Source organism: Dreissena polymorpha, chromosome 11, assembly GCF_020536995.1.
Source record: "Dreissena polymorpha isolate Duluth1 chromosome 11, UMN_Dpol_1.0, whole genome shotgun sequence".
Lineage (NCBI taxonomy): Eukaryota > Metazoa > Mollusca > Bivalvia > Myida > Dreissenidae > Dreissena > Dreissena polymorpha.
The window spans coordinates 17,207,845-17,233,424 of NC_068365.1; the positions used below are offsets into that span (position 1 = coordinate 17,207,845).

Here is a 25,580-nt window from a genome sequence, read left to right on the forward strand (position 1 = left end):
GAGTGTGCCATTGTGAATAAAATAAAAGATATCATTGATGAAGACATTAAATAGGAGAGGCTCGAGTATGGAGCCCTGAGGTACGCCTTTGATAATATGAGCACAGGAGCTTACAGAACTACCTATTTTGATTTGTTGTTTCATATGGGATAGATAAGAAGTGTAATGATCAATAGAGTTGTTAGATAGACCATAACATTTAAGTTTGCATAGGAGAATATCATGGGGCAGGCAGTCGGAACGCTTTTGATAAATCCATCAGAACTGCAGCAACATATTGGTCGGAGTCTAATGCAGATTTCCAATCCTCGACAAGTTTCAAGAGTGTTGTTTGGCATCCATGCCCTTTCCGAAAAGCACATAAAAAGTCGTTGAAAATCTTATCAAAGTGTATAGTAAGTTGATTAGCCAGAACCTTTTCGAAAAAATTTGAAGGAGCAGGTAATATGCTTACAGGTCTATAGTTAGACTTGACTAAGGGGTCATCTTTCTTATAAACTGGGGTTACCTGTGCTTGCTTTAGTCGATCAGGGAATATACCAGAGTCAATAGAATTGTTAATAAAGTATGTATAGAAAGGGACCAGTGACTGTGAACCTAATATTAGCAGTTTTATAGATATTTTGTCAATTCCAGTAGCTTTTTTCGCATTAAGCTTCCGTAAAATATTTGAAACAGTTGATTGTTCCACATGTGAAAAATTAAATGAATCTGGGGGAATATTTTGCCCTAGTATTTTGTTTATACTTGGATGGTTACTTTCATCAAAGGTGAAATCTTTTCCAATGTCTTTCGCGACATTAATATAGAAGTCATTAAAACTGTCAACTGCATCACTATTATCTTATATTGTCTTTTGATTATCATTGAGAATGATTTTACTCTGATTATGTTTTGACTTGTTTGACATATAAGGTTTTATTGTTTCCCAGAAATCTTTAGATTTACAGCCACCAGTACACCTATCCTGAAAAAAGTTATTCATGGATTTACGTTTACGTTTAAACTGAACAGGCTTTCTGTATGTTTGTTTAAATGGAGCATTCTTGTTCATAATTTCAACAACATCATTTTCAAAAGTGTTGTACACCGAATCTAAGTTATCAGGATCGAATGAATAATTTTCAACATTTAGTTTGCACAATTCTTCATTATATGAATCAATATTGAAATTTTTAAAGCTTCTGTAAGTAATTTTCTGTTTCTCATTCCTCGGGACAGTATTGTTTATAACAGTACTTATCATATTGTGACAGTCACTAATACCGGTTGAGAAATTTATAGTTCTGATGCACAAATTTTTACTATTTGTCAGGATGACATCCAGTAAGGATGGTGAACATTCTGCAATGAATTCGTACTATGATGAGATTAGTGATCTTAATTTGATCTTTTATTTATGATATTTAGTTAATTGTGTCTATAGCAGAAAATAAACAATGAACGAACGAAAATGACATCGAACTGAACCAGCATGTCATTAATAAATACCTTGGCTTCGATTTAGTAGTGTTTAGCCCACGTTTCGTGTTATTCTTTTTTAAACAAATATATATTATTTTTATTGAATTGTTAAAATACATATAAAAATAAGCAATATTTCGTATTTTAAAATCAATAGGCATTTCATAAATCTCTACCTAAAAAGTATAAACAACAAAACATATAGTCTTGTTCGATTGGCTGGGTCTCAATTTCAAATGGCGTTTGAAAACAATTAGTTTGACATAACCGAATTATCTAAAAAAAAAAAAAACCTGGAAAATTAGAAGACTTAGTATCACAACAAAAATGTCATTGGTAACTTAGTTATTTATATGTTCCTGAATTTTATGCGAAACTGGAATTGGTTACCTAAAGTATTTTAGAAATATTTTTTTGTTTACCGAAATTTGTGTTCATGTTCTTTGTGAAAATTCACTAACACGATTAGGAACGTCTGATTAAACTCTGTTTTTTTTTAAATAAAAATGTTAAGCTTAGTATAAGATTACAGTAGAATATTTGCAGTATCAACGCTTTCATATTTATATCCAATTTGTGTAGTAATTTTCACACCCCACCCACTTTTTTACATGACAACAACCCATGATAAAGACAAAGTAATATTACCAAGTACAGTCAAGTTACCATTACCAGATCAGTAGCGTAATTAAGTTGTTCAGGTGAAAAGCAATAAATGTTTTGAGACTTCCTTTACACCAGTTTGATTAAATATTACCTTTGCTTACTGATTTAGAACATAGTCTTATTTTTAAACGATGGCAACATGTATTCGTGATACCTTTTTTATGCCCCAGAATTCATGCATTAACGGATCAGTTGTAGCCATAACAGATCACGTGACTGAAACCACTTGAATGCCGGACAAAACCCCTCCCGGATAAAAACCCTCCCGTCAGTTTTAAAGGGGCCGGACGAAAACCCTCCCATGAATAAACGGGGACGGACAAAGACCCTCCTATGAAAAAACGGGGGAGGACAAAAACCCTCCCATGAAATCCGAGCCACGAATTCAACTATCACAATTATTTATGAATTTTTTTATCCGAAATCGGTAATTTCCGAATGTCACTTCCGAAATTTGTATTTTGTTGTCAGTAATCCGAGATATATTTAACCATGTTTTCCGAAGGAAAAAACTGGTTATTAGATTGGCGAATGCGGGCTGGCGGGCGGGCGGAACAAGCTTGTCCGGGCCATAACTATGTCGTTCATTGTCATATTTTAAAATCATTTGGCACATTTGTTCACCATCATTGGACGGTGTGTCGCGCGAAATAATTACGTCGATATCTCCAAGGTCACACTTTGAGTTCAAAGGTCAAAATTGGCAATAAATGAGCTTGTCTGGGCCATAACTATGTCATTCATTGTGAGATTTTACAATTATTTGGCACATTTGTTCACCATCATGGGACGGTGTGTCGCACGAAAGAATCACATCAATATCTCCAATGTCAAGGTCACCACAACTTAAAATAGATTTATTTTGAAACAAACTTACAAAGGGGGTTAATTTTGTTTGTTCATTTCAAAAGTTCAGTTTGAGTTGTCTCCCTTTATCAGATTTTTTTTCACAATGAAAACCTGGTTTTGTGACAATTTTGTCCCTTGTTATTTTTTGTAATAGTGACTTCACTTCAGTAGGTAACATTACACTATATATTGACTAATTAAAATATTTCCCAATTAAAATGTTGTTATTTTACACCCATTTGACGTCAATTATATATGTTTGAACTAAGATTTGTATTATTACTTAATACTACGATATTCATGATTACTTAACAGTGCTCCAGCCAGCTTTTCAAAATAGAGGGGAGCTTCCCCAAAAAGGGCAAATTTCAAGCGTAATTTTGGAAAATAGGGCATTTGGTTATAAATATACTTAAGTATATACTTTTCTTATACTATATACTTATGAATTGTAAACATTAGTGCATTGGATGTTTTCACCAATTGTATGCTGTTCCTCATTTTGTGTAATAAATTACTATCTACATTGGCGCTAAGGAAAACAACTTCGTAGCCAATTTCGTAACCGACTTGGGCTAGCATCCGACTACACGCATTAGAGATATGTAGATATCATATTTCTTTCCGGTGTGTTTGTGGGGGGGGGGGGAGGGATTTTGATGTTTTTTATCACCCATTATCATTGAACTGCATGTTCATATTTCAGGTTCCAGTTTAAGCATCAGTGGCCTTGTAGAAGAAAACATGAAATAAATTCAGGGGTTTCACTGGGTCAAATAAATGTTGTGACTGTCACCACTTAATTTGTTACTTTGAATAACTGTGAGCCAATGTTTTTCCACAATAATAATATTAATTAAAACAATAATCTATATTGAAAAAATTAAAGTCTGAACAATGATCAATGTCACCATGAAGTAGCATCCAGTCTGGAGATAAAAAATGAAACATTGATATATTTATTTTACAACACGTTATTTCAACTAATGTCAACAACGTTGACAGTTTTGTTAGGTCGCGAAAATATATGACATTATTAAAATTACATTTTACTTGCAGAGTGATAAATCCTCCATCCAAACAAGATCTTTATTTGTTGAAATAACAACTGTCTGCCCCTATTCATGTAAAAATTCATCATGATTGAGGACAGACAGTGTTTTAAAGTTCAGAAATAAAATCCAAACACAAATATGTTTTTCAATGCCGTAATTTCGGATTTAAAATTAACCGCATATTCGCATTAAAAAAAAAGATTAATTTTCAAATTTTAATAGGGGTTTTGAATAAAAAATCACTATTTTGGCAAACAAAAATCATAGCCAAAGAATTCAGAAGTTTAAAAAAATCAATAGTGCTGAGATTGATTTCATTTGACTGTGATTGTGTCTACCCAAGCGTGACTTCAGAGATAATCTTTCACAGCATGTTACTATCGTCTGCAACAAAAGGCTAATTAATGATCTGATAACAAACCATGCCCTTGGGGCTTGTTTGTTCACAATGTGTTGGGCAGTCATGTACCGGTAAGGGTGTTATCTGTGTATTCATGTCGATGTTTCTGGCGATTTATAGATCTACGGCCGGAAAACAGGAATTTAGAGACCAAAAGGCCATTTGACAGAAAAATAGAGGGGCGCTTTTTAAGGGGGCAAATTTTAGAGGGGCGCAGCGCCCCTCTATTTATTGCTAGCTGGAGCACTGCTTAATATGAATAACAAGTAGGGTGTTTATATAAAATATCAAATTGTACGCCGGCCAGTGCATTAAGAACATCAAAGTCGTGGTTTTTTTTGTTAGTCAATCGCAAAAATAACAGAGGCGGACACAGGCTTCCCAAGACATTCTTTATTTCGTTTTATAACAAGTATTATGAAGTCTGGACAGTATAATGTTACATACAATGACAAATAAGCATAATCAATTGATAAACAAAAACCAACATTGTAGACACTTGTGTGCCTTTACACAAACAAATTGCTTTTTATATGTTGCTGATTCACAGTATGATATTTTGAACAAATGTTGTCAGCATTGAGTGATTTTTTCGGATTAATGAAAGCAACATTGTGTGAAGCAAATACATTTGTTGGCGTTTAATTGCTTTTAATTGATTCTGTGATTAAACTACTTAAAAACTAAAAGAAGTTGCAGATTCACAGTTTGCTATTTTGAGTAAATTTTGCGGATTATGAATGCAACAATGTGTGAAGCAATTACATATGTCGTTGTTTAATTGCTTTCACGGGAGGGTTTTTGTCCGCAGTTGCAGATTCACAGTTTGCTATTTTGATACATATTATTGTATGCCATTAACTAGTTAATTGTAATGATCAGCTGATTAGTGGGCCTAAATAACCGAATCATTGACATATTTGACAATACAGTATGCATTATATATTGTCTGCAAAAATGCAATTGAAAACGTTACAGTCAAAGCTAAATTAAATAAGTAATTAAGACAAATTATTTACATGCTAACGAATTGTTAGTTGTTAACAGAATTTTACTTTCATTTTCGCAAAGTTTTCAGAAACTTCCCGGAAAGCACGTTTTTTGCATGAATGAGCGTATGACGCGATTAAACGTTGCACTGTATCGTATTGCATTCAATCTTAATTTAAATTCACTTGTCTATAAATGGCCTCATTTTATGTTTTAATTGATGTTGTTATTATATTGGATTATCGGACATATATGCACATTAGAGAGCGGTATGTTTACAGTTAATGGATACACATTTTCTTTCAATTTCACACCCCTGAAAACACAATACACAATACACACAATGGGTAATTTTATCGGATTAATGAATGCAACACTAAGTGTTTCTTTTACGGGAGGGTTTTTGTCCGGTCCCGTTTTTTCATGGGAGGGTTTTTGTCCTCCCCCGTTTTTTTGATGGGAGGGTTTTTGTCCGCCCATGTTTATTCATGGGAGGGTTTTTGTCCACCCCCTATGAAAATGACGGGAGGGTTTTTATCCGGGAGGGGTTTTGTCCGTTTTCCAAACCACTTAAGGGGGGCATCTAACACGCTATTTGAACTGTCGAAACATGAGATGTGTTGTTTACAATGACCACATTGCCAATTATAAATTATATTCATTTTTGTGTTATGAATTGTTTTCTATATATGATCTTGTATCCACACGTCACACATGGTGTTCTTGTGTGAATTATCTCTTGAAAATCATAAAAAAGATCAACAAGATATGGGCATCTCATAAACCATGTTAATTGTTTGAATCATATCAAATCATCGATATTGAACATGGAACATAAATAAAACATTAAAATTGGGATCATTCATTGTAAGAATCAACAAGATTTGCATATATTTTAATATAATATATTATCAATACGCATATTATCACGTTTGATCCGTTATTGCCCTAATTCTTCATTTCATTTAAGGTGTTGCAAAATCTTAAATCCAAATCAAAACTGAAATGGACTTATGCAGGCAGAAAGACTACTTAATGCAGTCTTCGAATTAGCCTATAAGCCCGTAGCCCGAGTCGATTCTTGGGCCGGTCTGTCAATCCTAAATGCTTATAAAATAGCCCAACCGGTCGATTAAATATTTGAGCGTCATATCAATAACATGATTTACACGTGCTTTTAAGAGGAATGCTTAAATTCGCTATTTAAATGCCTTAAATGACATTATACGTTTTAAAGCATGCGGCCGTCATTTTTATCATACATGCCATAATTTTTCAGACCAATTCCGGGACATCGAGTCAAATTGTCCGGGACTTTTGCCGATTTTCCGGGACATGTATAAAATGTAGCGATATTTATAGACATATGCATTTTTGGTACGTTTTTTTTTGTTTCGCATCGTTAATTGCAAAAGTTCGAAAGCCTATCCGAAATACACTTGCTCTATTAACGTCAAATTAAACATTACTACTTCCGTTACTAGATACAAGCCACTTTTTTTCAGTGTAAGCGTTCTAAACATAAATGGTGACGTCACTGCGTTATTGTTATTAAGACCGGTCACTGTAACGCGTAGTTGTTGATACGCCTTTATTCATTTATAACATTTATATAATAAAAAATCCAACAATACAGTACCGTTAGATCGTCAACTCAAATCAATTCACAATACATACAACCAATCACAATAAAACAAATAAGCGCACGCAATTCAAATTCACTTATTATTTTTAACGTTATGTTTACTGGGGGTTTAGAACAAGACAATAATAAACCTAGTGAGGATGACGTTTTAAAATGCTTACTTTTTTTATCAACTTCTTTGTCGGTTAAACGTGCGAACATAAACTGCTTTCAGGCTTTTTCCGCTCCATTTTGGGAATACGCCACACTGGAATTTTGGGAATTTCGCGTCGTGAAAACCCCCATTTTGGGAAAAAAATTATTCGCAAAATTGGCTCAATTGGGAAAAATTATCGCATGTAAATAGTGTTTCTTATATTTCAAAGAAGCCGTTAACTGGTAAATAACGACTATTTTGATAACTTATTATTAAAATTTTACAAAGTATTATGAACATGTGAGATAAGTGCAGGTTTTTTAATCTGAGTTTGGGGAAAAGGCTTGGCCTTTTTTGAGGTGAAAAAAATCGTGTGAAGCGCCGGATTTTGAGGAAAATAAGGAAAGTCTTAAATAATCATTAACATATTTTACAGTTTTTAAAACAAATTCAAGGCAACAGATAATTTAATTATGCAACACTTTCTATTTTCTACACCGGATCAGGTTAACTTATATATTTTAAGGTAAAAAAAAAAAAAAAAAAAAAAATTTTTTTTTTTTTTTTTTTTTTTTTGAATTGGGAATTTTTTTTTCAATTGGGAAAAAAACAACCAGATTTGCATTGGGAATGGGGCCGAATTTCGGACCCGTGGCATAGGGCGGAAAAAGCCTGGCTTTTAATTTTTTACTTAGCGATGTTGGACTGCTATGTGTGAACAGCTATCCTTTGCCCTTACGCAGCGGGAAATAATGACATTGTAGATTAAAGTCAATTAACAACCACATTAAACAATGTCGCCTTTTCGGTTTGACTGCGAACGTGAGAAAATCGATATGATAACAGGACCCCTGTTAATTGATCGATTTTGACACGTAGCGTAGTCTGCCTATTCGGGTAGGCATTGTCATGGAGACGCTGCAGATATACACAGATTCGAGGTGCAGTTAAGCCTAAGATAAGGTACATGTATATATGGATTTTGTAAATTCCGGGACATTTGACAGATTTCCGGGACAGCGGGACAAGTTCTTCATTTCCGGGACTGTCCCGGACAATCCGGGACGTATGGCATGTATGTTTTTATGCCCCCCTTCGAAGAAGACGGGGTATATTGCTTTGCTCATGTCGGTCTGTCGGTCGGTCGGTCTGTCCGTCCACCAGGTGGTTGTCAGACGATAACTCAAGAACGCTTAGGCCTAGGATCATGAAACTTCATAGGTACGTTGATCATGACTCACAGATGACCCCTATTGATTTTGAGGTCACTAGGTCAAAGGTCAAGGTCACTGAACCGAAATAGTAAAATGGTTTCCGGATGATAATTCAAGAACGCTTATGCCTAGGATCATGAAACTTCATAGGTAGATTGATCATGACTAGCAGATGACCCCTATTGATTTTCAGGTCACTAGGTCAAAGGTCATGGTCACGGTGACCCGAAATAGTAAAATGGTTTCCGGATGATAATTCAAGAACCCTTATGCCTAGGATCATGAAACTTGATAGGTAGATTGATCATGACTAGCAGATGACCCCTATTGATTTGATTTATAGGTCACTAGGTCAAAGGTCAAGGTCACGGTGACCCAAAATAGTAAAATGGTTTCCGGATGATAAATCAAGAACGCTTATGCCTAGGATCATGAAACTTGATAGGTACATTGATCATGACTGGCAGATGACCCCTATTGATTTTCAGGTCACTAGGTCAAAGGTCAAGGTCACAGTGACCCGAAATAGTAAAATGGTTTCCTGATGATAACTCAGGAAAGCTTATGGCTAGGATCATGAAACTTCATAGGTACATTGATCATGACTATCAGATGACCCCTATTGATTTTCAGGTCACTAGGTCAAAGGTCAAGGTCACAGTGACAAAAAACATATTTACAAAATGGCTGTCACTACAACTTAGAGCCCATATGGGGGGCATGCATGTTTTACAAACAGCCCTTGTTCTAAACTGTCGTGTTAACATCCGGGTATGTTGCTATTTAAAGTAATGATGCAATTGACGCCCAATCAAGACGAGGTTATTCAAACTGAACATGCGTAGATCACGTTCCGGGATGTTCCCGCATCGCGGCACTTCGTAATGTTTAAAAAAAATGACCAATCTAGAAGCGTATTTAATTAGAAGCGTTTTCCGAAAATGTATTTATGATTCATGAAAAATGGAAGAAGTAATTTAAAAAAATAATAAAAGAGTCTGTAAGGGATATTGTACGCATTGGGTTAAAACAAACTGATCCTTATTACAGTTTGATTTCCATGTGTTTTAATCAATTATTCTTGCGTATTGAAATTTGAAGACGTTTGTTCAACTTAATTATTAATAATTGTTGTACTTTCGCTTATTCTGTAATCTCGTTCTGCTACGTGACCTACTTTGCTACTTAAAATTTGTTTACGAATATACAATACTTTTCACGGTTGACACATGATGCTTATCAAAACACCGGTAGTAAATTACAGAAGCACACCTTGTTTATTGGTAGATTGGGCAATAAACACACCCAGTGGCCTTTTGTTCTGAAGCCACATGCCGACAATTCAGAAATTCACCGGCGATTGTCCTAGTAATAATACGATAATAATCTGTTATTTTTAAAGGCTGATGTATTTTTGAAGTTCTTTTGATATTTTTTAAACATGATAATAATTCAATTTGCTTTAAAATAAAACCAAACACCAGTCAAACTGATTAATGGAATCATTGAATGAGAACATGCGTAATTAAGTGACTATTTATATTTTACCCTTTATTTATATTTTACCCTTTCCCGCGTAGATACGCATAATCCCGTCTCGATCAATTCCTTAATATATCCCTATCAACCATACCTTCTATCTATTACTGCATACTTACTACTTTTCCAGTCGTTACTCATTACCAGATAATCACGTATCAGGGCCCTCAATCTATTAAATCTGCCGCCAAAATTCGGCAGCAGTCCCCCACCTAAAAAGTTTACTTTCCCCCCCCCCCCTTTTTTAACCAGGTTTTCCGAAGGAAAAAACTGGTTATTAGATTGGCGAATGCGGGCGGGCGGGCGGAACAAGCTTGTCCGGGCCATAACTATGTTGTTCATTGTCAGATTTTAAAATCATTTGGCACATTTGTTCACCATCATTGGACGGTGTCAAGGTCAAGGTCACACTTTGAGTTCAAAGGTCAAAAATGGCCATAAATGAGCTTGTCTGGGCCATATCTATGTCATTTGATGAGATTTTATAATCATTTGGCACATTTGTTCACCATCATGGGACGGTGTGCGGCACAAAAGAATCACGTCAATATCTCCAAGGTCAAGGTCGCCACGACTAAAAATATATTTATTTTGAAACAAAGGGGGTTAATTTTGTTTGTTCAATTCAAAATTTCAGTTTGAGTTGTCTCCCTTTATCAGACTTTTTTCTCTCAATGAAAACCTGGTTTTGTGACAATTTTGTCCCTTGTTTTTTTTTAATAGAATGATGTGTCTCATGATTATTATATCTCAATTCTATTTCAATTTAATCTTTGCAAACATACTAAATTATGAAAGATGCAATGAATATCAGGGCTAGCGCTGGCTCAAAATTTCTTTGAGCCAACCAGATTTCGTTTTTCGGCACGCGAAGTGGTTTTGAAATAATAATATATACTATCAACTTGTTCATATTTCTTTTTATGAAAACAAGGGCATATCACCAGGGTTTTTTTTTAGGAAAAGGGGAAGACGCTGGGTAAAAGGGGAAAATCGAGCGCGAAAGAGACATATTTGGGGAAAAAATAAAAACTGTTCATTTCAATGTCTATAACTGACCTACAGACTTCAGGTTTTTTTTTAGAAAAAGAGTCATGTCTCTGACCTTTTTGTTCTTAAACACATGAACAAGTATGATATTAAAGTCAAAGTCCTAAATAAAGTTGCAGGGGTAGATCTAATAATTGGAAATGTTTTCAACTTGGGCCGGGGAACGATGTCAATATTGTGATTTCAATTTCATGATGAATGGGTTGACGATCTAGATCTGCTACAGTATTGGAAGGGAAAGGTGCGGCAGCTGCCGATTGTCTACTTTCACTTTCACAATAATCCGACAGTATTAATCGAATGTTGATTACATGTACCTCCGAATCCTGCTGGGTTTCAACGGTTTTTGATGATTCATTCTTAAAAAATACGTCAACGCAATAAATATTTTCTGAGTCCGAACGTTTTATTTTGTTCGTGTATGAACGCCAATTGTGAGACTTTTTCTGTTTTAACGTTTATATCTTGGCTTTCACATAACCCGGATGAAAATTCGACTGGTTTCCGGTAATTAATTGACGAAACACCCTTCTCGCGCAAGACCGGAATCCAGTAAAATAGTCACATGATTAATACGATTAGTTGCCCGGTTTCCATGACGTAATTTAAGAGCTATATATAGAATCACTGGGATTCCCAGATTTGAGTGTTCGTCGGGAGAGAGAGAGAGATCGTTGTACATGGTACAAATTGGATAAGCGTCGACTTCCCAAAAGAAAAAAAAAATTTCTTTGAGGGTAAAATATTATATTTTGGTGAAAAATTATATTTTTGGAGGGGAAATGGTATTTTTAGGGGAAAAATTCTGGTAGGGGAAGACGCCGAATATCGGCGTCACTTTCTTAGTAAAAAAAACCCCTGATCACATATAATGAGTAACACTTGTTTACAGTAAAAAGGTGTGATGATGATGCCCGAAACCGTCTTTAATGTACTGTTCTAGTTACCGGTTTTATATTACGTGAATGGTACAACTCTTTGCTAATCAAGCTGCGATAAACTCTTACTTCGTGGCCGACGTCAATCAAAAATAATTGTTGATAGTTAACCCCGCCCTCATAAGCATTCGCATAACCGATTGGACGATGAACATCACAGTTTGACAACTGGAAAGTTACCTGAGAGTTTCCTGTGATACATCCGTGCCAGCATAAATGACTGTGTAATGTGGCTAGCAGTGCTCACTCTGGACCCATGGCATAGGGCGGAAAAAGCCTGAGTGCTCTTTTTAAACAGGGAATATTGATACACTGATAAAGAAACCTTGATTTTCTTAACATTCTCGATTTTCTTTTACTGTAAAAATACACTGATCGGAAAATTTCAAGCGCCCCGGGGACTCTGATTTCGAAATTCAAGCGCCCCGGCGAGGGACCGTTAAATGGCCTGTGGAAAACCCTGGATTGGACAATGTCCAGTGATTGAAATAGCCTAATATTTTTGCGTAAATTTTGTACCTAAAACCATTTTTAGAGTGTGTATATACATCGGAATATGACTTGTGAAGAATTGTAAAGTCTGAATCAATGATGATTTGTTTCTAGTGCGAAATCAGGCTTTTTTCGCCCTATGCCACTGGTCCGAAATTCGGCCCCATTCCCAATGCAAATCTGGTTGTTTTTTTCCCAATTGAAAAAAAATATTCCCAATTCCCCAAAAAAAAAAAAAAAAAAAAAAATATTTTTTTTTTTTTTTTTTACCTTAAAATATATGTTAACCTGATCCGGTGTAGAAAATAGAAAGTGTTGCATAATTAAATTATCTGTTACCTTGAATTTGTTTTTAAAACTGTAAAATATGTTAATGATTATTTAAAATTTTCCTTATTTTCCTCAAAATCCGGCGCTTTGCACAATTTTTTTCACCTAAAAAAAGGCCAGGCCTTTTCCCCAAATTCAGATTAAAAAACCTGCACTTATCTTACATGTTCATAATACTTTGTAAAATTTTAATAATAAGTTATCAAAATAGTCGTTATTTACCAGTTAACGGCTTCTCTGAAATATAAGAAACACTATTTACATGCGATAATTTTTCCCAATTGAGCCAATTTTGCGAATAATTTTTTTCCCTAAATGGGGGTTTTCACGACGCTAAATTCCCAAAATTCCAGTGTGGCATATTCCCAAAATGGAGCGGAAAAAGCCTGGAAATACAAACTGTCTTCTGAATAATGTGTTCATGTAACTTGGTAATAAATGCATCATAGAATTCCCTTGTATGGAATATCGCCTTATTTTAATCACTTTGTTTATTTTTAAAACGGGGCTCTCGAGATGAAATCACTAACATTACTATTCCTGAAAATAATACAGACATGACAAAAATGAGGAAAAAAGTATAATTGCATTTCTAACTCTTACTTCAACAGAAATTATCCCAAATTTATCCCAATTCCATTCAATTGTTCGGGTCCTCTTCATTTAACCACAGGGGCACTCGACATTAGTTGCTATCCCCCCCCCCCCCAGCTGCTACCCCTCTCCCTCCCTAAACCCTCAAAATTGTCCATTTGTGATACAAAATATATAAACAAAAAAGTTAGTTGAACAAATTGTGTGGTTTTTCGTATATATAGATCAGGGATCATATTTTCCTGCAACATCAATCGGTCCAGATTTATTAAATGGGGAAAAAGTGTCCGAAAATTTATATCCGAAATCATGACAAATTACGTTAAAATATATACCATTGATTTTGCTATTCATGAAGATGGTATAATAAATGTACAAGTTAAATTCCCTTAGGCATTATTTTTAAATGCAGGGGATTTTATCTGATTTAGGGGAAAGAGCCTGGCCTTTTTTGAGGGAAAAAAAATGCGCGAAATTCCTGATTTGGGGGAAAAAATCACGCTAAATTCCAGATTTTGGGGAAAATAAGGAAAGTCTTAAATTATCAATTTAACATATTTTGCTGTTTTTAAAACAAATTCAAGGCAACAGATAATTTAATTATGCAATATGTTATTTTTTTCTACACTGAATCAGGTTAACTTATGTATTTAAAGTTAAAAAAACAACTTTTTTTTTAAAGGGGGAAAAAAATGAAGTCTGGGGGAAAATTAACCTGCTGAGGGGAAAAAAATCCGAAGGGAAAGGGCCTTTTTTTCGGCGGGTCCCAAAGAAGGAAAAAAAGCCCTGAAACGGAACATACGAGTTTTCTCATTTTGTTTTATCATTTGCTATTTCATTGACATTGATTGTTTCGTGTGCTGTTTTATCTGACTGTTTTTCATCATTGTCAGTATTATTAGTCTGTGTAAATCTATACCGATGTTTTAAATTGTTGTCAACTCGATAATAGCTTACAAACATGCATTGAACCAAACAAATGTCTGTGCGTAGGTTTGTTACTGACAATAACAAAACCAAATAGTTAAGAAAGAATTCATGTACGTTATACAGACTTAGTCCAACCCCTCTTAAGCAGCCAGTCAAGGGAAACGGCCAAATTGGCTGCTTAAGCGGGGGCTTGGGTCATAGGGAGTCTGGAGTTCATGAGTGCATGGCCAACTGTTCCAATTTTTGTATAAACAAAATGGTAAATATGTGTACATATACTAAACAATGTATAGACTTAAAATAATTGTATTTCTTCCTTTCTAAAATCAGCTATAAAACAAAATTTTCATTCAAAAAAATAATATGATCTTTCTAATCATCATCAATATCATCATCAGAATCAAGTCAATGAAAAAGAATCATTCTCATGATTTAATTGTTTATATGCGCGTTGTATGGTCCCAATGCACTTAAGATGGGAACAGTTGTGAATCAGTTATGCGAGAATAACTCCCGTGTCACTATCAATCGATAATTTAATTGGTTTATTGCAGTTTTATGGCTTTGCAATACCTACCTCACGAATTGGTCCCGACAGTGATCTCCTCCACGATAAAATCGTGGCCAGTTACTTATCAGACTGATTATAGCAACCGGGTGTAATCCTCCTGGCAAACGTGCTTTTCATGCATAAATAATAAAAACATTTTTTCGCCGCGTAAAGGGTTTTATCAAAATTAATATATTGAAATAATTGTAAATATAAAAACAAATATTAATGCTTTGTTTAATTCCCAAATGAGAATACCGTAATAATTTGTTATCCGAAACACACTCCCGATTGTTTTATGTTAACGAGACGTTTACAAATTCTAGCATAAAAAAAGTCCTCATATATTTCCTTTGTCCCGACAAAGGCGCGCGAAAATTATGCACCAATGTACAATGTCACGTGAAAAGCGTGTGTGTATTGATTTTTTTATAAAAACTTTGTAGCTCAGAGAACATGTAGATCAGTTGATTTCGGCTAAAAGTTTCGTTGTTCTTTTTAACTTTTAATTGGCCGATAACTGTCATACATGTAATGTGTGCTTAAAATAGTATGATTCAACAACTACAAATAATAAATTATAAATTAATCTCTTTTCCAGTAATAATAGGTGATATAATAGGTGATATGGGGAAAATTTAACATTTGGGATGCAAAATAGCTGGCCGCTGGCGGAAGAAACGGGGTTACCGCTTAAGAGGGGTGCATTATATAGTGTTTATGGACGGTCGAGGCACACACGCGATGAGGGGTGACAGGAAGTAGGGGTTGGACTGTAGTTTGTAGTTGAATAACCCACGGCCGATAGTTAAGATGCGTAGGGATTAAATGATTTGAAACCAAGCATCTAAACTTTCGGTCGTGGGTTATTCAACAACAAACAATAAAGAACACGAATTATTTCAATTCTAACACGGTTTTTACTGAAGATTTATACACTAACACGATTTTTACTGAAGATTTATACAATGTATATTATTTTTCTTGTGTACTATTTTATGTGAAGTTCCGCCCATAAAAATAACTTTCGGCTGTTCTGTCGATCAGATCCGCGACTTTTATTTATTTATTGCCGAATTATTACGCTGGTGGAAAATGTATCGGCATATTTTGTTTAATTACAGTGCGTGCTTTCAGTTTATAAGGTCCGTCCACAGTTATTGAAGAATATCCAATTTTCTTCTTTGTTTACATGACAGTTTACTGTATCATGCACGAATTGTACTATTTCCACGAGGATAACATCGAGGTTTGTATCTCCGAAGTAACTGTCAACGATTTTATCCTGGACGAGTTCACCTTACGGACCGATTGTGCTAGGTATAAGCCAGTGAAATTATCGATTGATATTGACACGGGGTTATTCACGCGTGATTAATACACAGCCGCAGGAATCTTCGCTGCTTGGGTCCATACTCTGATACTAGTCGGCTGACGTGCAATAATCTGGTCCTGACTGGTTTAGAGACTGCAGCGAATGGTTTATCACACCTTATCGAGATAAGAATGTAATTAGGGTACACGTGCACTGTGTAATCGATTTCATGATATGGAAATTTTAGCAAACAGAATCAGACCGACTGTTTGGGATTTTCAATCGGTCTTTCATGACCTCAATCGGTCTAGGACCGACAAAACCGACAAAAATATGATCCCTGATATATATGTATGTGACCAGTGTTTTTTTCAGTGTTGGGGGAAAGGGGTCAGGTCCAGTGAGGGGGGAAATTTGCGCGTTAAAGGGGAAATTTCAATGCTTAGCAAGTTGTTTTGTTGTGCGACATGGTGGAATACGTAAAGCAAAAGTTGTGATAGTGAACTATGTACGGTTTGCGGTTAATGAGTAAAGGCTAAAAGAAAGTAAACACGCGGATGTGGCAGTTCAGGAAAATTATATTAAATAAATTTGTAACGAAAGACGTATTTAAATGAGGTATTGATTAAAATCGAATTACACTTCCGAGAGGGGAATTTTTCAAATATTTTGGGGGAAAATATATAGTCTAGAGATGGGGGAATTGGGGCCAAGTATTTCATAAAAGAACAACACTGGTGACTATGACCAGGGCCCTCTCTTGCTGCCAGCGTAAGCCACCCACAGCCGTCATGAGGGGGAATTTTCGAGTCGATTACCTTTTATGAGTGATTTTTTTACTTAGTCTCTCATTACAGTGTAATTCATTTTTTTAGCTCGACTATTATATATGAAATATATATATAGTGGAGCTATCCTACCCACCCCGGCGTCTGTGTTAGTGTTAGCGTTCAAATGTTAAATTTTTCGTACTACCCCAAATATTTTTTTTGTCCCTTGACATATTGCTTTCATATTTATGCCCCCCTTGGAAGAAGAGGGGGTATATTGCTTTGCACATGTCGGTCGGTCTGTCGGTCGGTCCGTCCACCAGGTGGTTTCCGGATGATAACTCAAGAACGCTTGGGCCTAGGATCATGAAATTTCATAGGTACATTGATCAGGACTCGCAGATGACCTCTATTGATTTTGAGGTCAAAGGTCAAGGTCACGGTGACCCGAAATAGTAAAATGGTTTCCGGATGCTAACTCAAGATAGCATACGCCTAGGATTATGAAACTTCATTGTTAGATAGATCATGACTCACAGATGACCCCTTTTGATTTTTTTTTTTTTTTTTTTTTTTTTTTTTTTTCTGTTTAAATGCTTTTATTCATTCATAATATATACATATACACACAATTTGCAAAGGCATGTTCGTTCATATACATAAATTACCATATGTAATTTGTTTTCGCTATATTAATACAATCATTACTCAAGCTGATTTAGGATCATACTTCCTTCAACCTTTTTACTTAACTTAAGTAATTATTTATGTATAGCACAATAATATTATGTGTAAATTCTTGAACAAGAAAAGGATCAGATTTACAACAACTATGGCTACAGTGTTCAAAGTGATAAAACCTAGTACATTTGCTATTTTCATTAAAAATGGACCTTTTTAACAAAGTTTGATTTTACACTTAGAGTGCAGTTTACAACACAATCAATATAAACTTTATGATCAATATCCAAACAACATAGTGACACTTGATTAAGAAAACACATTTTGCAAGTTTCATATATATTGCGAGTTAATAACAGTCATTTTTGTTATTCATGCATTTATGAATTACATATTAGTTTTATAACTATCCAAAAAATTCCTTTATTTGATTCATTTGTTGTGTTTGCATATATATTTAAAGATAATTTTAGGCTAGCCTTAAGTCCCTGAAAATTTGGAATTACTTCTTTCCTTTTGCATTCAAAAATGTACTTTTTAACTTCCATGAAAAGAATAAAGCAGTTGTCATTAACGTTTGTATCACCAAGAAGGAACATTTTGCTGTTTATTACTATTTGCATATTTGCGCTTTTTAAGCTATCCGAGATATCTTTAATAAGTATTTTTACTGTGTTACAATCCCAGAATAAATGGGTAATTGTTTCTTCTGACATTTTGCAAAAAGTGCATGTTTTACTATCGGACAAGCCCATTTTATAAAGGAGTGAGTTTGTTCCCAATATTCTGTGGATAATTCTAGTTTGTAACCATTGAATATATGTATTATTCGTTTTTTTAAACACTTGTCCGTGGACATTTTTCCATTGTATGGAATCATCTGCAAAGTATTCATTCCATTTTGCTTGGCATGTGGGGATTTCAGTGTTCTCTTTTAACATATTGTATAGTAACTTATTACAAGAATTCAGAATGATAGGTTTTATATAGGTCGACAAAATTGGATATGAATGTACTTTATAATCTTTTAATTTTACATTTTGCACCGAGACAATGTATGTGGAAAGAACCTTTTTTATACCTTCATAATGTAAAAAGTTTACAGGTTTATTCATTTTGGCTTGTAGCTCTTGCAGTGACAAAATCTGCCCACTGTCTTTAATAATATCTTTAACAAACCGAATGCCATCATCATACCAATATTTCCAAAAAATGTATTTATTGTTGATAAATAAACAGTTATTAAAAAACAAAGGCATATCTACAAGTTTATCGACAGAGTCAATATTAATACTCTTAACAAAGTCAGAATATATTGTTAAAACATCTATCCAAAAAGCGTTGGTTATATTTTTAACAGCTGAAATTGCGTATAAACTGCCTGTATTACATAGTATATTAAAATCTATTAACTTTCTAGCCAAGGATGTAAATTTGTTCTGGCCTTGAATAACTTTTCTTATCCATGATAATTTTAAACTTTTCATAAATGCATTTATGTCCACCATTTTGAGTCCCCCTTCATCAAAATCTTTTGTTATGACTTTTGCTTTGATTTTTGAAGGCCCTTGCCACACAAATTTGAGAACTTTATCATTTAAAACTTTACAAATAGCCTCTCCGGGTTGTGGCAAAGAGACAAACAGGTGAATAAACATTGGAAGTATCAAGGTCTTAACAACAGTTATCCTACCTAAGGGAGTTAGCTCTCTTCTGTTCCAATGTGCAATGATATTTTCTAATTTAACTAATTTGTCATTATAATTTAGCTCAATCATTTTAGGTAGATCAACATCGAAAGTTAAACCTAATAATTTAAATTGGGTACATCCCCATACTAGTTTCCATCTTGTTTTTATGGATCGTGTGCTGTATTTTAAGGCTCCTATCCAGACAACATGAGTTTTTTCAAAATTAACATTCAGGCCTGAATATTGTGAGAAGGAGTGCAACAATTGTAATGCAATATTCAAGGTTTCTTCCGACCCGTCCATTAATATTATAATAATAAATAGGTATCATCAGCAAATTGTGATATCTTATATTCTTCGTTGTCAATTGTTATTCCCTTCATTTGCTTACATTTTCTTATTTTAATAGCTAGTATTTCTGCACAAAGGATTAATATATATGCTGAAATAGGGTCTCCCTGACGACAACCTCGTCCTATTATAAAGAAGTCTGACAAAAACCCATTCAACTGGACTGCATTTTCCATATTATTAAAAAAAAGCGCTATCCAGTTCTTAAACATTGGCCCAAAGTTAAAAAAATCAAACACTTGTTTTATAAAACTAAATGATAAAGTATCGAACGCTTTTTCGAAATCAATTAGCATCAGTAGGCCAGGGATTTGGTTGCACTCAGTATAGCTCATAATATCATATAATAATCGTGTGTTATCTCCCATGTACCTGCCTTTAATGAAACCAGTTTGGTCATTTTTCACTAATTTGTTTAAGGTTGACTTAAGTCTGTTAGCTATCGTTCCTGATGCTAATTTATAAACTGTGTTCAACAGGCAAATTGGTCTCCAATTTTTTGAAAATTGTTTAGGCTTACCCTCCTTTGGAATGCAAGTTATAATTCCCTGCTTTTGAGTTATTGAAAGTGACCCTATATTATATGAATAATTAATGCTTCTTACAACAAATACCCCCAATTTTTTCCAAAAAACTTTAAAGAAATTTGCAGAGAATCCATCGGAGCCTGGACTTTTGTCATTTTTCATGTGTTTAAGCGTAACTGCCACCTCTTGTAAGGAAAGAATACCCTCTAACATGTCCGCCTCTAAATTTGTTAATTTGGGCAATTCATCATTTTTAAATTCATTTTTGAGATCAGGGTTGGTTGTGGGTTGTTCTGAATATAAAGTTTTGTAAAAGCAGTTTGCTTCCTTAAGAATATTTTCAGGTTCATATATAAATGTTCCATCTTCTCCCTGAATACAGGATATATTTTTTGATTTTGAGGTCACTAGGTCAAAGGTCAAGGTCACTGAGAACCCGAAATAGTAAAATGGTTTCCGGATGATAACTCAAGAATGCTTACGCCTAGGATCATGAAACTTCATAGGTAGATTGATCATGACTCGCAGATGACCCCTATTGATTTTGAGGTCACTAGGTCAAAGGTCAAGGTCACGGTGACCCGAAATAGTAAAATGGTTTCCGGATGCTAACTCAAGAACGCATACGCCTAGGATTATGAAACTTCATTGTTAGATAGATCATGACTCGCAGATGACCCCTATTGATTTTGAGGTCACTAGGTCAAAGGTCAAGGTCACGGTGACCCGAAATAGTTAAATGGTTTCCGGATGATAACTCAAGAACTCAAACGCCTAGGATCATGAAACTTCATTGGTAGATTGATCATGACTCGCAGATGACCCGTATTGATTTTGAGGTCACTAGGTCAAAGGTCAAGGTCATGGTGACCCGAAATAGTAAAATGGTTTCCGGATGATAACTCAAGAACGCATACGCCTAGGATCATGAAACTCCATCGTTAGATAGATCATGACTCGCAGATGACCCCTATTGATTTTGAGGTCACTAGGTCAAAGGTCAAGGTCACGGTGACCCAAAATAGTAAAATGGTTTTTGGATGATAACTCAAGAACGCATACGCCTAGGGTCATGAAACTTCATAGGTAGATTGATCATGACTCGCAGATGACCCCTTTTGATTTTGAGGTCACTAGGTCAAAGGTCAAGGTTACGGTGACCCTAAATAGTAAAATGATTTTCGGATGATAACTCAAGAACGCATATTCCTAGGATCATGAAACTTCATAGGTAGATTGATCATGACTCGCAGATGACCCCTATTGATTTTGAGGTCATTAGGTCAAAGGTCAAGGTCATGGTGACCCGAAATAGTAAAATGGTTTCCGGATGATAACTCAAGAACGCATACGCCTAGTTTTCATTGTCCCTTGACATATTGCTTATATATTTTGCATACTTGTTAACCAACATCACCCCCCCCTTCCCCCCCCCCCCCCCCCCCCCCCGCAACCTCACCCCCCCCCCCACCCCAATTATATTTTTAAACATCTTATAAATTACAACACCCCACATTATACCCCCTCTAACCCACCACCCCCCTCCCCCCCCTTTTTTTCAACATCATCTAATAAATTACCCCACCCCACATTATACCCCCCTCTCAACCCCCAACCCACCCCCCCCCCCCCAAAAAAAAAAAGTTTTTTTTTAAACATCATCTAATAAATTACCCCACCCCACATTATATCCCGCTCTCACCCCCACTACCCCCCCCCCCCCCAAATTTTATATATTTTTTTTTTCCTTTTTTTATTTTTGAAAGATCGTCTAATAAATTATTGAATATGAACAATTTCCCCATGATGGCTTATGTTATACTGTCAAGCACTCGAATAGTCGAGCGCGCTGTCCTCTGACAGCTCTTGTTTGTACATGTTTGCACTAAGGCTATAATATTTAAATGTGATTTACATAGATATACATTTATCAAAGGTTAGTAGCATGATACCAGCTGGCAACATAGGTATATCAAAGTACTGACAGTACTGGTGTGACGATGCTTTTGAAGAGGATTGATATAAAAGCATCTATTTAAGTTTATCTACATCACCACACTTGTGTATGTGGGTACGAAAATTTTGGGCAGGAAAAAAAATGGGTACGAAAATTTTGGGTACAACAATTATGCCAAAAAAAAATTAAGAACGTAAAAAGATTTGGTTCCAAAAAAAAATTGAGTAGGAAAAAAATTGGGTACGAAAACAAATTTGGTTACGAGCAAAAATTTGGGTACGAAAAAAAATTGGGTACAGAAAAAATTGGGTACGAAAAATGTAGGGTATGTAAAAAAAATTGGGGGTACGGGGAAGTAGTATCCGTGGGGAACTTGATCCTATCAGCGAAACTGGGAGGCGGGTTACATTCTCGATCAAATATAACAAGAAATATCTTTAAAAAGGTATTCGACGTGTATTTTCTGTACCACTTATCTTAAAAACTGTCTGTTACAGTAAAACGTTTGTGGGTTATAACATTACGTTTCAGCATATAAATTCAAAACTTGACATGCTCTTTAATTACACCATGCTCTTTAATTTCACATGTATATCAAACCAAACACTATATTTCGTTGTTTCCTTTCCTAAGTTAATGATGCTTTGTGTACTGACATGATTTCACATGAACATATACTTTTTCTCTTTTGATTATTGTTCTTTTTCTCTAATTCAATAAGCTTATGCATGTTTGTTCGTTAAGTACGGCAATAATTTCATGATGATTCCCGATCGAAAGTGGGTATGAGCACATAGTTGTAAGAGCACTTGAATACGTGAGTTCGCCCATGAACACATGGTAAGGTTAACTAAATCTCCGCGATATGACCTAATATGTGTTTAAAACAGCAAACAGTATCCAACAAACGAATGAATTGTCAAACATAGTATGTGCACTGATGTGGCTCTGTAATTTATGTTTGAAAAGTTTATTAAATATGCAAAATGAGAAAGCACGCAGAAGAGCGAGTATCACAGATATGATACGGCTATTATGCTGTTTATATACAATAGTCGCTACTACGTTTACAAATGGCAGGTTCGAAATAATTCGTTTTCTTTACACTCATGATCGCGTTGAAAGTTAATTATACACGTTTTAATTCGCAATTTATTTACTGAATACCGACAAATGTCAAAAACGATACAGAAAATGAATTGTTGTTTCATTAATCTATAAACATATAATGGATTGAATATAACTGATTTAAAATTAACGTTTTCAAACTATTATTAAATCTTTTCCCAGAATAAGCTGTCCTATTTATAGCTGAGCTTCCTATACCTTTATCAATGATAATCAGCGAGGTATGCCGATTAGAAAAATCGAGCTATCTCAATCGGACTGGCTCGGACTTTTACATAGGTTGCCATTGTGAAGAATTTTTTCAAGATATGATAACTTAGACGATGCTTCGCAGCATCGTCAAAAAGTGAAGTGATTTTTTTAGCTCATCTATTTTTTGAAAAAAAATTATGAGCTATTGTCATCACCTTGGCGTCGGCGTCGGCGTCCGGTTAAGTTTTGCGTTTAGGTCCACTTTTCTCAGAAAGTATCAATGCTATTGCATTCAAACTTGGTACACTTACTTACTATCATGAGAGGACTGGGCAGGCAAATTAAGATAACTCTGGCGTGCAATTTGACAGAATTATGTGCCCTTTTTATACTTAGAAAATTGAAAATTTTGGTTAAGTTTTGCGTTTAGGTCCACTTTCCTCAGAAAGTATCAATGCTATTGCATTCAAACTTGGTACACTTACTTACTATCATGAGGGGACTAGGCAGGCAAAGTTAGATAACTCTGGCGTGCATTTTTACAGAATTATGTGCCCTTTTTATACTTAGAAAATTGAAAATTTTGGTTAAGTTTTGTGTTTAGGTCCATTTTATTCCGTAAGTATCAAAGCTATTGCTTTCATACTTGCAACACTTACTAACTATCATAAGGGGACTGTGCAGGCAAAGTTATGTAACTCTGACTGGCATTTTGACAGAATTATGGGCCCTTTTTATACTTAGAAAATTGAAAATTTGGTTAAGTTTTGTGTTTAGGTCCACTTTATTCCTACAGTATCAAAGCTATTGCTTTCATACTTGCAACACTTATTAACTATCATAAGGGGACTGTGCAAGCAAAGTTATGTAACTCTGACTGGCATTTGGACGGAATTATGGGCCCTTTATACTTAGAAAATTGAAAATTTGGTAAAGTTTTGTGTTTTGGTCCACTTTACCCCTAAAGTATCATAGATATTGCTTTCATACTTGGAACACTCGCAAACTATCATAAGGGTACAGTAAAAGGACAAGTTGCATAACTCTGGTTGTCATTTTTACGGAATTATGGCCCTTTTTTGACTTAGTAACTTTGAATATATGGTTAAATTTTGTGTTTCGATCCACTTTACTTCTTAACTATCAAGGCTATTGCTTTCAAACTTCAAATACTTTCATGCTATCATGAGGTTACTGTACCTGGCAAGTTGAATTTTACCTTGACCTTTGAATGATCTTGACTCCCAAGGTCAAATTATTAAATTTTGCTAAAATTGCCATAACTTCTTTATTTATGATAAGATTTGATTGAGACAAAACTACTTTTACCTGACATACCACAATAGACTCCACCCAAACCATCCCTCGTACCCTCCCCCCCCTACCCCCCCCCCCCCTATTTTTTTTAATATTTGTTTTTAAAAATCATCTCACAAATGACCACGCCACCCTCAAACTTTGAAACGGTTAAAAACACAAATATTTATTTTTATTATTTTATGTTTGAAATACCGTCCAACCATCGCACCCAAGAATCCCAACCCACCCCTCCCCCCACCCGAATCCCCCCCCCCCCCCCCCACACCTAATTTTTTTTTTATTTTTTATTTTTTTTTTTTAGATCAGCTCACAAATGACCACCACACCCTCACACTATACCCCACCCCCACCCCCCCCACCCCCCAAATTTCATATTTTATGTTTGAAATACCGTCCAACCATCGCACACAAGAATCTTTTTTTTGTTGCATTTTTTTCGCATTTTTGGAAAATAATGTAATAAATGTCAACACCCCCCACACTATACACCCCTCTTCACTCCACCCCTCCCTCCTTTGTGATTGAAAATGAGAGTCCCTTTACCTTTAAAAAGAAAATAGATGAGCGGTCTGCACCCGCAAGGCGGTGCTCTTGTAAAATCTAAAGGAACCCGGTTCCATTCCCAAAATATTTAAAAAATGTTGTTTAAATCGCTGCTTCAATCATTTGTGTATGTCAAGTTATAAGTAGTTTACAGATTTCATTAAACTGATTACTCAATGTTCTGGTGACTGAGGTATGGAAAAAAGTTGGACTTAGCTCACTTGGGGACTTTTTTTACATTTGAGACTAACTTTTAAACTTAA

General features: G+C 35.2%; 1 protein-coding gene across 1 annotated transcript in view; it reads left to right on the plus strand.

Moving 5' to 3' along the window:
* The first annotated feature begins 1,661 nt into the window (after window positions 1-1,661).
* LOC127851046 (ubiquitin-conjugating enzyme E2 S-like) overlaps window positions 1,662-25,580 on the plus strand; it is a 60,931-nt gene continuing 37,012 nt past the window's right edge. Inside the window, exon 1 of the mRNA XM_052384508.1 lies at window positions 1,662-1,800. Within this exon, the coding sequence (XP_052240468.1) occupies window positions 1,792-1,800 (9 nt within the window). The 5' untranslated portion in view covers window positions 1,662-1,791. The remainder of the gene's footprint in view (window positions 1,801-25,580) is intronic.